The sequence below is a fragment of the Rhinatrema bivittatum genome, chromosome 15 (assembly GCF_901001135.1).
Source record: "Rhinatrema bivittatum chromosome 15, aRhiBiv1.1, whole genome shotgun sequence".
In the NCBI taxonomy this organism is placed as follows: Eukaryota; Metazoa; Chordata; class Amphibia; order Gymnophiona; family Rhinatrematidae; genus Rhinatrema; species Rhinatrema bivittatum.
In genome coordinates, this window is record NC_042629.1 from 56,449,584 (window position 1) to 56,466,537 (window position 16,954).

The 16,954-nt window shown below is 49.1% G+C and overlaps 1 protein-coding gene across 3 annotated transcripts in view; it reads right to left on the reverse strand.

Annotated features, from left to right (window-relative positions):
* Window positions 1-16,954, reverse strand: part of CROCC (ciliary rootlet coiled-coil, rootletin) — a 132,217-nt gene that overhangs the window by 67,450 nt on the left and 47,813 nt on the right. For all 3 annotated transcript variants that reach the window (XM_029577933.1, XM_029577934.1, XM_029577935.1), the window contains 8 exons: window positions 14,767-14,873; window positions 13,929-14,156; window positions 12,088-12,184; window positions 11,436-11,540; window positions 9,646-9,894; window positions 8,132-8,331; window positions 6,731-6,913; window positions 3,206-3,350 (listed from right to left, as the gene is read on the reverse strand). In XM_029577933.1, coding sequence (XP_029433793.1) covers window positions 3,206-3,350; window positions 6,731-6,913; window positions 8,132-8,331; window positions 9,646-9,894; window positions 11,436-11,540; window positions 12,088-12,184; window positions 13,929-14,156; window positions 14,767-14,873 — 1,314 coding nt within the window. The remainder of the gene's footprint in view (window positions 1-3,205; window positions 3,351-6,730; window positions 6,914-8,131; window positions 8,332-9,645; window positions 9,895-11,435; window positions 11,541-12,087; window positions 12,185-13,928; window positions 14,157-14,766; window positions 14,874-16,954) is intronic.

Genomic DNA, 16,954 nt, shown 5'->3' on the forward strand with positions numbered 1-16,954 from the left:
TTCAGAAAGGCCGGTAACTTGATCACCTGATTGAGGTGAAAGGAGGAAACCATCTTAGACAAAAAGGGGCAGATTTTTATTCTTATGCGTGCGAGGTTCATTTGTATGCGCTACCCGGCGCACACAAATGTACACCCGATTTTATAACATGCGCGCGCTGCCACACACGTTATAAAATCCGCAGTCGACGCGTACACCCCCTTGCGCGCGCCAAGCCCTAGGGGAGGCCCAATGGCTTTCCCCGTTCCCTCCGAGGCCGCTCCGAAATCGGAGCGGCCTCGGAGGGAACTTTTTTTCGGCTCCCCCCCACCTTCCCCTATCTAACCCTTCCCCCAGCCCTACCTAAATCCCCCCACCTTTTGTTGTCAAAGTTATGCCTGCCCAAGGCAGGTGTTACTTGTGCGCGCCGGCAGCTGGCCGGCGTGCGAACCTCCAGCACGGCCATTGTGCTGGAGGACTTGGGACCACCCCCGGATCGCTGCCTCACCCATTTTTGAAAGCCCCGGGACATAAGCCCGTCCCAGGGCTTGCGCGCACCGCCGAGCCTACGCAAAATAGGCTCGGCACACACAGGGGTAGGTTTTTGGGGGTTACACATGTAACCCCTTGAAAATCTACCCCAAAGGAAGGAACCATCCATAAAGAAACCCCCTCCTCTGAAAATGCAGGAAAGGATCTCTACACGACAAAGTTTGAAGCTTGGAAATCCTTCTAGCGGAATAAATAGCCATCAGGAAAACAGCCTTCAAGGTTAATTCCTTTAGCGAAGCCCTCCTAACTGATTCAAAGGGAGGACCACACAGCACCCAAAGAACCAAGTTCAGATTCCATGCTGGACAAATCTTCCGCACTGGAGGACACAGATGTTTTGCCCCCTTGAGGAAACGAACCACATCCAAATGAGACACCAACGGTTTTCCCTGAATCCTACCTCGAAGGGAATCTAAGGCTGCCGCCTGAACCCGCAGGGAATTAAAAGCCAAACCTTTGGTCAAGATGTCTTTCAAAAATGCTAAAATCTGCGGGGCATCCACCTTCAAAGTGTGCACCTTGTTCTGCAAACACCAGGATTCAAAGACTCTCCACACGCAGAGCCAAAGATGAGGAAGACTTCCTTGCCTGAAGCAAAGTCGCAATCACAGGTTCAGATTAACCTTTCGAGCAGAGCCGTCGCCTCTCAAAAGCCAAGCCGCTAGACAGAAGCAATCCTCCTGGTCTGAAAATACTGGTCCCTGACAGATGGGCTAAGCGAACAGGACCGTCCACTACTAGACAAAGAAGGTCCGCAAGCCATGGCTGTCACGGCCACTAGGCCACCACCAGAATCACCTTGCCTGGATGAATCTCAATGCACTGTAGCACTCGACCTATGAGAGGCCACAGAGGGAACACAAACAACAACTGATGTGTCGGCCACAGTTGAACTAGAGTGCCGATGCCCTCTGATCCGACTTCTCTTCTCCAACTGAAAAATCGCTCCATTTTTTAATTTCTTGGAGTCGCCATGAGGTCCACCGCTGGTCTACACCACCTTGTCTGCAGCAAGGCGAAGGCTTCTGCCAAAAACTCCCACTCTCCTAGTTCCAGACGCTGTCTCCTTACTAGAAGCAGCTCTCCTTACTAGAAGTTTCTCCACCCACACAAACAATTCTTGTGCCTCCAGCACTACTAGACGACTCTTTGTTCCGCCCTGATGGTTGATGTAGGCCTCTGTCGTCGCATTGTCCGAGAACACTTGTACCAACTTGTTCCGAACAAGCGGGAGAAATGCCAGTAAGGCTTCGTTTCCAGCCGGCTAATGGACCAGGTCGCCTCCTCCAATGACCTTCTTTGGTACCATGAAGTATCGACTCCGTCCCCTCTCCAGAGGGGATACTGGAACTGTGGCACGCAGGAACTGTAGCCGTTGCAACGTCTCCCACACCGCCTCTCGCTTGGCTCTGGAGATGCAGCAGGAGGTTACAAAGGCGTTCATGAGCAGACGAGAAAATTATAAGTCGTAACCATTTCTCACCACCTCTAGGACCCACTGGTCAGACGTGATCTTGGTCCACTCTTTGTAAAAGAGGGACAGCCTCCCTCCAGCAGCCTCTGAAGAAGAGCAGAGCAGCCCGCCTTCATTGGGCCATCTACTTCCGCCTCCCCCTTGGGCTCCTCCATCCCTCGGAGGCCTTTGCTGGGCTCAAAAGGACTGCTGTCTGCCCGAACTCTGGTTTTTGTGCCACCGGCCCAGGGCTCCTGCCAGCGCAAAACCTCCTCGCTTCTCGGAATAGAGCTCGCGAAGGAAAAAAACATCTTGGGGTCTTCTTGTCCTCAGGCAACTTATTACCCTTTGACTCCCCTAATTGCTTCATGAGCTGCTCCAAATCCTCTCCAAACAGCAGCTTTCCCTGGAAGGGGAGATTAGACAGCTGGGCTTTAGACCACACATCCACCGACCAATTCCGTAGCCGCCATCAGAGCCCACCATCATCATCATGATGCTGCCAGCATTCTGAGGCCACGCCAGCCCACAGACATGCCCTAGGAACCAACCGCGCCACCGCTGGGATCCAAGCAGAAACTGCCTGCACTGCACCTGATGACAGATGATGACCAAGATTCCTCACATCCAATCGCTGAGCTGAAGATTTTTATACCCAGCCTGCATCTCTGCCTTCTCTCTTGTGACCAGCCTACAGCCAGCCGACCCTGAAGCCCTTGTACCTGACACAGTGTTTCTGTCCAGCAAGGAGGCTCCTTGTCCAGATAGACAGCGAGAGACTGCACAACAGTTCAATCGCTGTTATTCAGTGCAGGAAGAAAATAGACTCTAATAATGTTGCAAATATTCAGAGAACTGATTCTAAGTAACATGGAGCAAGTAGGATTTGTGAATTAACAAATCTATGCAAGTTTAAATTGACCGATCTGTTGTCATAATTTGCAAACCAGTAAAAGTGCATCTAACTATTTTGCATTATTAAAACAAATTGCTGTATAGTTGCATAATACCTAAATCAATTATGTTTAATTGATTTTTTTAGAAACCCTTTAATAAAAAAATAATTTAATTTTGACAAATCAAAGAGGTTCCTTCTTCTGAGTCCGATCCTAAATAAAAATATGCTCTATGAATCTCTTCTTGCAAGTTGTGGTTACCCTTACAATCGCTTCCAGACTCCATCTCCAGAATTCTTCTCTGCAAAGGAAAGCGAAAACTTACCTTGGAAAGTGCCTCAGCCATTCCAGCTTTTTCGTTTTCGGAAACCTCCTTTTCCAAGGTAGCTCTGCTAAGGGCTTCTTTCACCAGGATCAGCTCCGTCTTCAGGCTCGAGTTCTTTACTTCCAGCTGCTCCAAAAGCTTGTGGCTGTGAGGTGGAGACATTTAACAAGCTACAGGCACAAGAGCACATTACCCCCCCCAAACTATGCCACATCCTTTCACAAGGACAAGCTGAGAAGTCTCCAAGCTGCATCCCCAAGGGAGGCAAACACACAGATCTGAACCACTGAAATGTTCAGCTTTGTGAGAAAGTAAACAACTTCTTTACACGTGTTGACAAAAGTCTACAAAACAAATTGCTGCCAACACCACAAACTGCACACAACACTGCAACCAATCTACACAAAAAGCTCAGGAGTGATGCATGTAAATGTAACATTCTATTGTAGCAATTTTCAAAAGCCCATTTACACGGGTAAAGTGCATTTACACATGTAAAATCCCAAGGTAAAACCCAGGAGTCCGGATTGATCCGGGTATGCACAGGGAAAGTGCATTTACATATGTAAAATCCCGCTTTAAACGTGTAAATGTTTGTAAAAATAGGAAAATTGGTTCTTCGCTGCTAATTTTCGTTTCCGTAGTACCGCAAATCAGTCCAGACTCCTGGGTTTTGCCTCCCTGCCAGTAGATGGAGACAGAGAAAGTTTCACCGACACTGACTATAACCCAGTGTGCCACCTGCAGTCCCTCTGTACTGACCTGTACCCAAGCCAAGATGAAAGCAAAAACCATATAGTGTGGAGTTGTTGGAGTTTTTCAGTGCTGATCGCTTATGTTAAATTTTAGAAACGAGTTTTCCATTGACCTTTTGGGCAACTTCACCTTCTTCCGGTTCGTTGGAAGTAAGGTAGTTTGCTTAGAAATCTATGGTTTTTGCTTTCATCTTGGCTTGGGTACAGATCAGTACAGAAGGACTGAAGGTGGCACACTGGGTTATGTACAGTGTCTGTGAAACTTTTTCTGTCTCCATCTGCTGGCAAGGAGGCAAAACCAGGAGTCTGGACTGATCTGGGTACATACAGGGAACACACCCCTATCTGTAAAACACACCAGTACAAACATCACAGCACAGAACTATAGGCTGAAGAAACTATGACATGGGAGACTATGGTTTCTCTGTCAGACAGAGAAAGGCACAGAGTGCAAGCACAGGGTGAGAGAAAATTCCTCTCAAGATTAGTGGTCATTGGGTTGCCTATGCATGAAAAACTTTTATAGCTACCTATGGTCGCCAGATTTCTGTCACACTGAGTAGAGTAAGAGGGTGTGTGTATGTGTCACAGTGTCCCATATAAACCACAGAAATGTGCCAGGTGCTGGAGCCCGGGGCTGTTTACTCACACTGATGGGCAAGTATTAACTGTTGAATGCCAAGGGTCTGATTTTTAAAAGTTATTTCCGAGCACAAAACTTTGTTTTACACGAGTCAATCGCCATTATAAGAAGGCCTAGGGACTCGGTGCGCATAAGAGTATACGCGGAACTTACTCTGGCTTACGGCACTCCGGTTAAGGTAGAACTGGGACTTACGCGCAAACTTTTGTATTTTACAGGGTAATTTTCAAAAAGTGTCTATGCGTGTACGCCCTAGCATCTGCAGGGAAATCAGTTTCTGAAAATCCACCGGGGAGGGGACGGGGATCCACGCATGTAAAAGTGTATTTTTACGTGCATTCGGAAAAGGCTTTCCCCGGGAGGGGGAAGGATAGCAGCAGAATTGCAGGCAGGAAGAGAGAGATTTACACTTTTAAAATTTGGGTTAAAGTCTGCGGTTGCTTTGCACCCAGAGACTTTTCTCCTATCCAGGCCTGCTGAAAATGACCCTTCCTGAAAGTCTGCGCATGGGATCACCCGCACGAGTGGCGCCCTCGGTAAAGCAAGGGGTAACTCCGTGCGGGGACCATGGCGCTCACGTGCGAACTTTCAAAGCGAACCCTACCTGCATCAGTGCCTGCTTTGAAAATCTGGGCAAAAAAGTCTGCGCGTAAGACTTTTATCCCAACTCGCACGCTTACAGCATTGCTTTCTGAGAGGTCAGTACCGAAAAGCCTGCTGCTAAATTTACCGGGTTCTCTCTATCCATAGAGTCAACGGCACTCATCTGGCTAAAAGTGCTGCTAAGGATCCGGCTGCATCTGCCTGCACTAATTCTGTGCAGGCAGATCTGGGGCAGGTAATTCATGTGGATGCAGCTGCCTGCACGCATTTGGCCGCACAGCAGTGAATATCACGCTCGAACCGGCTAAATCTGAAAGCCCGTCATGGGCACGCGCTGAGCTGGCCCCCTTTCTTACACGGTTCGCTCTGCGCGGGTGGCGATTTCACCTGCGCGGAATTTAGACAGGTAAAGGGGGAGCTCTGAACGGGTAAGACTTTTCCCCACCGAAAACCCATTTCATCCCGATAACTCTTTTGAACGGTAACACACTGAACATCTTGTGGCCAGGAGATGGCAGGCGGCAAGGCCATGCCCAGAGGTGACTGGTGCTGCTGGGGTGGGGATCCCCTCTTCAGAAGAGGGTGGGGGAGGGGGAAGATATGGGTGTATTGGTTTCACAGTACAGCTCATTACGACTGCTCAGGGATATGACAGAGGTTTATAAGATCACGAGCCCTGTGGAACAAGCTATTTACCCTTTCCAGTTGTAACAGGACTAGGGGACACTTCATAAAGCTTAAGTGGTAAGCAAATTTTAACAAATGCAAGGAAGCTTTTGTAATTTGGCTCGGAGAGGTTGACTGGTGGAGGCCAGAGACAGGGCGGACAGGCAAAGCAAAGGTGTGGCTATCAGAGGGGGTGCCGGCATGCTGCTGACAGCAAGCTTGCGGGAGGGGGGGGTGCAGGTATGAGGGGGGACTGCTGGGACACACAGAACGAACCTCTCCCACAGGGGATATGACCCAGTCTGGCCACTCTCGGAGGCAGGATGTCGAGTTTGAGGGACTGCTGGCCTGACACAGCATGGCACTTCTTAAATTCTCCCAGCGTAGGAGAGGGGAGGGGGTGGCAGCTGGAGAGAGAAGTGCCAGCACAGGGAGAAAAAAAAAAAAAAGAGGCAGCAGGGAGTGACAGAGGAGCTCAAACCGACTGGCAGTACCCTGGGAGGGAAGACGACAATGTCAGCTTGGAAGAAGCCATTTGGCATTGCAACTCAGCACACAGGTGGAAGGCGAGAGGCCAGTTTCTGATGAACACTTGGAAGGCAAGAAAAAGTACTGACAACTGTCTCTCATTTCTATAGTGCTATATTTCTGTAGTGCTACGTTATATTTGCATGCAGCCAAGGGAAGATTACAAGGGCACTGCTGGAATACTGTCCTGCGCTCTGCAGCTGAAGGAGGTTCGTACATCGCATCACTGTTTATACAGGAAAGTTTGAGCAAGGTAGCCCACATGACCACCCACTCGGCGATCAGGCTCCTCCCTACCTTACACCCTTTAATAAACATCTTTGTGCGTACCCGCGTTCGATTTCTTTCTGTGCTCTCTCTTTATCCTTCAAAACGTCGTCCTTCTCGTCCTCCAGGCTCCGCCGCTGCCGCTGGAGATCACTGTTTGCCTGCTGCAGCTTCTGGTTCTCTTGCTGGATTGTTTCAACCTGCTCGTGGATGGCCTGGACGCTCTTCTCCAGGCTGGTCTTTTCACTGCGACAGGAGAGATGGAGAACAATCAGGGCTAACATTCAAACTCTTCGTCCCAGACAGGCGGGCTACAGATAAATAGACTAAGCAATGCGGAACAGCCACAGCGCTACAGCACGCCATCTGCTGGAGACAGAGAAATACTGGAGGGACCAGGTTAAGAGGGGGGTGCCCTTCAAGTTTTTCTCTGTCTCCATCTGCTGGAAGGGAGGCATAACCCACGGTCTGGGCCGATCCGGGTACGTACAGGGAACTCCAAATCAAACACATACCCAATGCTCTGGGTGGGCAAGCTACTAGAATGAGGCAGAGGCAATATCTTGCCACGCTGGACTTCATGAAGGGCTATTGGTAAATTCCTGAGCCACAGAATACAAGGAGACGACCACATTTTCTACCCCTTCGGGACCCGTGAAGCCATAGTCATGTTCCAGCATCTGATGGACCTGGTACTGAATCCTCGTCAAGAGTACGCAACGCAGCTGGCCCAGTAGCTCGGTGGCAATGCTGCACACTGTCGGGCGGAGGGGCCCCTGGCAGTTTGACTCCTGGATCGGGCCCTTCTGCACATGGGATCAGTCGGGGCTGCGGACGCCGCGGAGGGCAGCATTCACCGCCTCTGGTTGGGGAGGGCATCATGGCCATTAAAGGGCCCACACTCGGTGGCCAGAATTAGAGTCCATGATACAGGATTCCAAAAGGATCCCTGGTGCACGGCACCCAGGCTCAAGACGACGGTAAATGAAAGGTCCCTAACACCAGAATTCCAGCACCGCTTCCAACTGAGCCGGAAGACAAAAGGAGAAACTATCGGGCTTAAAAAAAAAGGGGGGGAGGAGTATGCAACAGTGTATTTAGAAAATGCCGTGATTCATAGCAAGGACACTTTGAAAGAGGAAAATTTCTGTAATGTTACAAGCCTTACAAGGGGCCAGCTTAACGGCAAACCTGGACAAATGGCTTACCTGAACTATCATCATGCTTAACAAACTGCATATCATTACAAAATTGTATCTGTTTTAGTCACTATCATGAACTGTAACAGCGCCAGAAAAAAAAACAATCCCAAAGAATTCCAGGATAGCCATTTCTACAAGCAATCACCAAACACTAAACAGCCGACAGCCACCCCGGTCACTGGATGTATCTAAACCCATTCTAGTACAGAAGGAGATTGATGCTTGCAGCATCTCTTGGGGTTGTGAGGCGCAGCTCAAATACCTGGATAGTTTGTCCACGGAGGAGCGGAATCTGTCGGCTTCTCTTCTGGCATCTTCCGTGGCGAGAGAGGTACTGTTAACCTCATCCTTCAACCTCAGGATCTGCTGCTCAAGGGATCGGCGCTCAGCGTCGCCGTCCACCAGCTGCTTCCTCAAGGAGACCACCAGCTCCTGGCCAGCTTCATACTTCCCACGAACATCCTAAGAAGTGCCCCAAATAAACATTCTTATCTACAATGAAATCCAAAGGTAATCCCATCTAATTACACAACTTGTCTTACACCAGTGGACGGTCCCATACAAACAAACAGTCATAACCGCACAGAGTCTCCCCATTGCAGGATTTTTATTTCTTTTTCTCCCTCCCATGATAAGTTCAAATTTGACAGCATTACCATCATTATTGCCAACCATCTCCACTCCTGTTATACCTTGCTTCAGGTTCTGTGTTCAATTGAGAACTAAATCTAAAGTAGCTTCCCCTCCTGTCAGTTCCAGGACCAATTGCTCCAGAATATAATCAATTATAGCATCTAAAAGAAATCTCTGTAGCATGCTCTGATGAGATAGTCACCCAATCAATACTGGGATAACCGAAATCTCCCCTTATTATAGTATGTCCAGTTTTAAAAGTAGACGGTCTAATCTCAGTCAGCATTTCACAGTCTGTTTCACCATCCTGGTCAGGTGTACGGTAGTTTGGAATTAGTAGGGATTCAATACAATTAGCTTCTCAAGAGTTTTATACTGTTTAGGTTCAATAGCCTACAGGAAATTTCAGTTTATACTACCAGCTAGATCCATCCAAATCATTACTAATTCACAATTATCTCCTAACCAAACCCGACAATATCTCTGGTCTTCCAAACCACTATAACCCTATACAGAGCCATTCAAACATCACAGAACCTTCATTTCTACACACAACTTCCTATAATTCTAAGACTTATGCAAACCTCTATAGGCTCAGAGAAATTCATCCCAAAACCACAAACATTTAACACTTCTAGTCCTATATAAAAACAAAAAGAACTTCAGAGACCTATCCAAACCAATAGAATCCAGCACACAATATCCCCACAATATATCCAAATCTGACACACACCACCAGAGCTCAATGCAAAACACAAACTGCCAGAATATGCAGGCTATATATATAAGCCACCACAAACTCAAAGATCTACTTAAACCACCCTAATCCCAAAACACTGTCTTACCAAAAATATCATAACCCTATATGTGATGCTATTTTATCTAAAGCACCATATCCCCACAATCATCAGTCCTCCACTAACCACCAGAACCTCAGACATATCGCTAAAGTACAAACATAGACCATATCCTTATTCTGAAAAAAAACAAAAAAAACCCCATTATAACCACATAAATTCTCCTACCCTATCCAAAAATAAAATCATATCCCAATGGACAATTCCCTCCCATCGATTCTCTTTGCAAGCTCTCTCACCTCCCTCAGACTCCAGTCCATCACTGGCAGATCATGCGTCTCCTTACCTGCACCAGCAGCTGCCTCTTCTGTAGGGCCGACTGAACCGCTGCCACCATGGAGTCTGAAAACACAGGGGACAGGCTCCGCCTGGGCGAGTGACTGCGGCGCGGCGATGACCTTCGGAGAGGCGAAGGCGTCCGCAGGCTGGAAGACAGCCCCCGAAGGCTGAGCCCTGTGGTGTCACTGTCCGATACATTAGTGGTCCTCTCGGTGGAAGTGAGCTGTATGCCACTGTCTGCATCCGTGATAACAGCCTACGGTGAGAGCGTGACACAGCTCTGCTCAGAGGAACGCTCAACTGGTCTAAAATCAAGCTCTCCTGACACCTATGGCTTTTTTTTTTTTTATGACAGCACGGATGTGGAAGAAGGTAGCAAGTTTTTGTGGCCTAGAAGTGTCCTGTATTGCATTGGCAGAGCGTGAACCCATCTAACACAGAAATAAAAGTTAAGGGTATTGAAACGAATTCCCTCCTTGGAGAAAAATAAAAAAAACCAACAGGTTTGTGGACAGGGAAACAAAGAGGACAATTTCTGGCTGGTTGGGGGGAGGGGGAAATCACTCGTGGACTTTATTCACATTAGAATAGTTGGGCAAAACCGTCAGTCCTGTGCCGCGACTCATTTGTGCTCAGCTACAAGGAGGAGGGTAGTGATGAGCGTGGAGGTTTGTTCAGCACGTCTCCGAGAAGAGAGACGTTTCAGGCTGGAGACTCTGCATGCTGGGGGGGGGGGGGGGGGGGGCCTATGGGACATCGTGGCACGCATATTGCAAACCTCCATTTTGAAACTTGTAATGTGTAGCAGTCAATTTGATTTTTCAAAAAATCAATTAAAATTTAAAAACAAAACCCAAACACCCGCGCCCCTCTAGACCACATGGGTTTTATTTTCTCTCCACAAACCTTAGTGGTAAGACTTGGTGGAGGGGGAAGGACTTGGGTGTTGGCTTCAGTATGGGAAGATGGAAAAGGACCAAAGATGAAGACAGCAAAAACTGCCTTAGATAAGGAGGGATATCCTACAAGCAGTCAATCTTGTATTGCTGGCAGCTGAGGCAGCCAAGCTTCTTTTGCTTTGCTCAGCAGTGTACGACCACAAAAAATGGACAGACTAGATGGGCAAGTTAGCCTGCATCTGCCATCACCTATTGTGTTACCATGTTTCTATTTACAATAAAATTAAATCGGTCACCACTGACAATGAGAAGGATGTCCATGAGCTCCTGGTCTTAGGTGTTGACCCCCTCTTATGTCTGAAGAGCAGAGCTGCAATCACCCGCCCGCTCAGCAGACTTCTCCTGGGAAAGGCATGCAAGCTTGTAAAATCCTGCAGACCCGAGGCACAGGTAGCCCCTCGACTCTCCAACCAGGTCTTCCACCCAGGAGCGCAACCATGAGGCAGTTCCACGGTGACCCGAGGCCACGTGGAACTCTACCTCTACGTTTCTGCTCCTGTAGCGGTCACTAAGATCTTCCCAGAGTTGATGGCGTGTAGGGGGTTTTTTTCTGGCACAAAATGGACTCCCACATTTATAACATAAGTCAGCAGTGTCCAGTCCCTTTCTGTGACTAACATTATTAGTGCTGTAAATAGCTAGCATTTATTATCCAGAGAGATCAAACAGTTCCATAGCTCATACTACAGTGTCTCTCTCCACCCCCCACACATCCTGTTCCCTAATCAGGAAGTGAGAGTCCGTGAGCGGCTTCCTATGCATGTCAAATGTGACTTCTGACTCCTGCTCGCCTTTCCCTGGTGCAGGAGCAGGACCAGGTCATTTCCCCCATGCATACCTGTGCAACGTCTTTCAGGGTCTGCTGCAGCCCCTCAAACTCTGTTCTCAGGGCCTCTATCTCTTCTCCCTCCAGCGTCGCCTGTTCCTGGAGTCTCGTGGCCTCCTGCAATCGATCCCAAGAGTGAAAACAACAAACAAGAGCTCCTTTCTCACCGCTACCCAAAGGGTCTTGTCCACCCGCATCCCTTCCTCCTGTCGGCTGTGGGGGTCTCCCAGGCAAGGATTCTCATTATTACATAGTCTGCCTTCCTGGGCGCCTGCAGCTTGAAGCAGTGTGGCTGCCGTATTAAGTCCGTTTGAATGCACAGAAATAAAAAAGTTAATGAATAAAAATAAAAATGGCCTCCCTGCATAAAATGGATCCGCTCAGTGGGACAGGAAATGTAAAACCTGAGGATGGGCTGCTGTCTCAAAAAGTTACCTAGACAAATCCGTTTGAATGTTGCCCTCGCTGTAGATAATCCTGAAAAACAGGCTTGTCTGAGGTCTCAAGGACTGGAACCGAGATCCCCATAAACCAGCAGGTCCCCTTCCCAAAAGAGTAGGAGTGCAAACCCCCGTGTCAGAGGAAGGCTCTGACGTAGGATCTCCAGTCTTCCTGGAGAAAGAACAGAGCTAGGTTTATGGAGCCCTTTGGCCCGGGAGCTCACCAAGGTTTCCAGCTTCTGGCTTAGCTCCTCCATGCTCCGCTCTTTTTCAGATATCTGAGTCTTTAAGCGCTCGACCGTCACCATCAGCTCCGTGACTCTGCAAGAATAAGCAGACGACGACGTACGTACATAGAGAAGGAGTTACCCACGTGAAAGTAGCATACAGCACGTGCATACGTTTCCTGACCCTCTCCAGTATTTCTACACCTGCTCGTTATCGGATATTAAAACGTGTTTACTGGGTAGTACTGAGCGGGTGGGAGGTCTGGGAGAAATGGCTGAAGATATCCAGGAAGGTCTCCATGACCCAGAGAAGGACTGGGAGAACTGGTGGACTAACTGGTAAACTGGTTAATTTCCTTGACACGTGCATGTTTTAAAATTGGCCGACTTAAGGGAGCCCTTCTCTGCTTTCACGTGTAACATATACAAGGGTATATTTTTAAAACAAGTTAAGAAGAGGATGTGCATTCAACGCATTGATATATGTGGTTTCAATGCACCGCATGTATTCTCGTGTAAGCCTACATGTATGTTCAAGGGTAAAGATATGCACATATATGACATGCGGAGGTTATAAAATACTATCAAAGATCTGCGTGAGACCACATATACTTATATATGCCACCGCATGTAGCTGTTTGAAAGTTATCCTCCCTGGATCACAAAACGTGAGAGAATGTAAATCCCATTAGGAACAAAAAAGAGTGAGGTAGCTAAGCTCTAACAAATGTTAAATTTGCATTAAATCGATCACCCAAAAAAGTTACAAAAGAAACAAAAAAGGTAAAAACAAACAATCAATTCAAACAGCAATAACCAACCAAAACGTTCCATAATTTAAAGATGAGATGGCCAAGGACAGAGGGCAGTGATAAATCCAGATGTGGAGAGAGGTTGGATAAAAGAAGGGAGGGCCCGGGTATTGGTTTAGGTATGCAGGGTGCATTGGCACAGGGCGGTCCGGGGGCGTGGCCGCGCCCTCCGTACCTGCCCCCAGGTCGCGGCCCGGCACGCAGGAGGCCCGCTGGCGCGCGGGGATTTACGCCTCCCTCCGGGAGGCGTAAATCCCCCGACAAAGGTAAGGGGGGGGTTTAGACAGGGCCGGGCGGGTGGGTTAGGTAGGGGAAGGGAGGGGAAGGTGAGGGGAGGGCAAAGGAAAGTTCCCTCCGAGGCCGCTCCGATTTTGGAGGGAACGGGGGTAGGCTGCGCGGCTCGGCGCGCGCCAGCTATACAAAATCCATAGCCTTGCGCGCACCGATCCAGGTTTTTAGCAGATACGCGCGGCTCCGCGCGTCTCTACTAAAATCCAGCGTACTTTTGTTTGCGCCTGGAGCGCAAACAAAAGTAGGCTATTCGCGCGCCTTTTAAAATCCGCCCCATTATGTAGCTACAGTGTGAATTACTTTTCCCCATGTGCATCACTTTGCACTTGTCCACATTAAATTTCTTCAACCACTGGAATGCCCAGTCTTTCAGTCTCGCAAGGTTCTCCTGCACAACTAGATACCAACAGCCACCCAAACTCAAAGCACCAGCAGCGCTGATAATCAGCTTGGGCCCTATGTACTAAGCATTCTTCCCTTAAGACACAAAATGAGAGAAAACCTTTAGTGATTAGGCTGCTGTGTGTACAAATAAATACCCACACCGAGTGCTGCTTTCCACCATGGCTTTCTTTATATTTGTGTTTTAGGGTTTTATAATTTTGTTTAAAGTTGGTTGGCTGACTTTTAGCCAAAGCTTGAGTGCTTCAGCTAGATGGCCAAATTTTGGCCGTCTCCACAAAGCCTACACCCAAGGCTCGTCCCGTGCCCACACGCACACACGTCAGCTCTTACCTGGCGCCCAGCTCTGCTTTCTCCGTGTCGCACCTGACCTGCAGCTGGATCATCTCTCGCACTTTGTCCTTCAGCTGCTCCTCCTGCTGTGCCAGCTGCAGGGCCTGCCGCTCCACGGTCACTGCCGTGCTGCTCTCCGAGACACGCAGGCTGCTGCTCACGTGCAGGCAGGAGGAATGGAGCGTGCGGCACGACCGGGATAACTCATTCCGCACTTCAGACAGGTCCCTGCACATACAGCACATAAAAAAAAAAAAAAATACAGTTTTTATCACAGACTAAGAACAAAAACATAAATCTTTTTTTGTGAACTTCTGCTTTTATCCTAAAACACAATAAAAGGTCCAGCAGAAACAGTCAAAGGGAATGGGGCATGAGCGCTGGCTATGGGGGGAGCTCACAGCACCTGCAGTCCCAGCCTCTCCCAGCAGGAGGCGCCCTGGAGAATGGTGTAGGAGCGCTGGCTGTGGTGAAAGCTACAGCTCCTGCAGTCCCAGCCTCTTCAAGCAAGGAGTTGCTGTAGGGAAGGGCGCAGGAGCACCAGCTGTGGAGGAGCTCACAGCTCCTGTAGTCCCAACCTCTCCCAGCAGGGGGCACCCTAGAGAATGGTGCAGGAGCGCTGGCTGCGATGGAAGCTACAGTCCCGCACTCCCAGCCTCTCTCAGCAAGAGATGCTACATGGATTGGTGCAGGAGGTGCTGCAGCATACAGCGTATGAGTGCTGACTAGGAATCTCACAGAATGTTAAACGCATCACAGCCCCCTTCCCGACTGAACAGAAGCAGAGCGTGCACAGCATCAGCACAGGCCTTTAGCTCCCCCGTCTGCTGCTCCTGACCTTTCTGTCATCGTCTTCATCTCGCTGAAGTGTCGGCGGAAGCCCACCACCTGTCTCCAGAGCGTCAGCAGTCGACCGTGCTCGTTACTGAAGTACGCATTGAAAGACTGGAAGGAAGGACAGAAACAGGAGCTGTGATAAGCAGAGCGGGGTGCACAGGGGAGCTTCAGAACTGGAATCAGATTTATTTGTACACCTGCTGCTGGTAACTAGGACAGGGCGGTGGTCACACAGCCACAGGCAACAGAAGAAGACGTGTAGAAAAAGCGGATAGAAAAAAAAAATCCAGATGCAGAAATCATGCAAGCAAGACGGTATCTGAAGAACCTCCACGGTGCTCCTCGTTTTGGTGTCTCTACAATAATGCCCAGGATCTCTCTCAGAAACCATATGTTCTATCACTGACAATGATGCATCAACGCCTGTAGATTCTCCCAAATAAATAATGAACTTATAAAGTTTGGACTAACATGAAAAACGGATTTAAAAAACAAAAAACGAGGGCCTGATATTTAGTGCCACTTAAGCTGGAGAAGTTCTGACTTGTGGTGGCATCTGAGTATCTGCCCTGTTCAGCGGCCGCCACTTCAGTCAGTTAAGTACTTCCCCAGCTTATGTAGTTAGTCAGATAAGTGGGAGGACGGGATGTGGGTGTAACTGGGAGGCGCTACTCATCCGGCCGGTGTAGCAGGGTAAATTAGACCTGCTGCGGAGAAGGCCCAAAGTTAGCCGGATAAACTTAACTTGCTAACGCAAACGTTATTCAGCCGTATTCAGCATCACGGCTGCACCACCGAACATCCCGGCTAAGTTAGCCCGATATGTTTACCTGGCCAGTTTTCTTCTGAATACGGATCTCTAAATGTTTGCCCATTCAGACACGATGGTTATTAGTCATCTGCACAACAGCAACAACGGCTCATCCCCTCTTTCCTCAGGCCAAGCTCCGTCTCCAGCCGGGGTTCTCTTCTTCAGGCACAGAGGAGAGGGGACCGGGAGGATCAGACAGCACTTAGAGGAGGAATGGATCGTATTGGGGAGAGGGAGACCAGGGATGGGGAGGAAAGGCAGGCAGTGAGCCACAGAGGATCAGAAACCAGCCCAAGGAGTGGTGCCCCATTGTGCATTTTATTTATCCATTTATTAGACTGTTTACCATCATAAGTCTGATGTGATGCATTCTTATTTTATTTGTATGTATATGTATATATTTTTTTTTTACACCCCCCCCCCCCCCAGTTTCCTCCTGCTCCATCGTTCAGGACTGGGATCTGGTACCACGAGCTTTCATTTACATTCTCAGGCTACATTTATTCTGCTCATAGCAGCAATGGGCCTAGGCCGGGGGGTGTTCCAGAACCCTACAATCCCGGGCCCTGGATCTGGCCAGTAGGTGTCACCTGTAAGCAGTGACTATGACTCCTCTCCCCGCCCCCCGGACGACGCGGACAGCGTAAAAGCCGACTCCGGGATGGAACCCGGGACCCTGTGAGCACCCAGGGGACTCCTGGGCTGACTCCTCCCTCAAACCAGGATGCTTCCCTGCAGTCCTGTGCAGAACAAGAGGGGAGCTCAGGCTTCTCCTTTGGCCTCCTGGGTGTTGTCCCTCTGAGGCGATAGTTACAGCCTGGGGATTCAGGCATGTTAAGGTCATAAGTCCCAGACTTCATTATAGCAAAGCCATGACAGTATATGTCATATGCATTGCCATAATAAAGCCTGGGGGGGGGGTCCCCTCTGGCCCTCCTGAAAGGATAGGCCTCTTCTGGTGGGCATCCTTGTGCCTGAACTGTCCCCTGTTGTCAACTCTAGTGTAGGAAAGGAGAGGGGGGGGGGTTCTGCTCCCTCACCGGCACGGGGTTCCTCTTAGCTACTGCAGGTACTAAAAAGAATTAAACCACTTCTTCACTTTCAAGACTTCAGAACTGTCCTCCAAGCCGTAATGTTCTCCAAGATAGACTACTGCAACTCCATTTTGCTAGGTCTCCCCACCTCCTCCATCAAACCTCTTCAGGTGCTTCAAAACGCAGCGGCCAGAATCCTGACAAACTCCATCAGAAGAGACCACATCTCTCCCATTCTCAAAAATCTACACTGGCTACCAATACGTTTCAGAATTCTACATAAGTCCCTCACCATCATCCACAAAACCATCCACAACCAAGCCCCTCTCAACCTTCAATTCCCA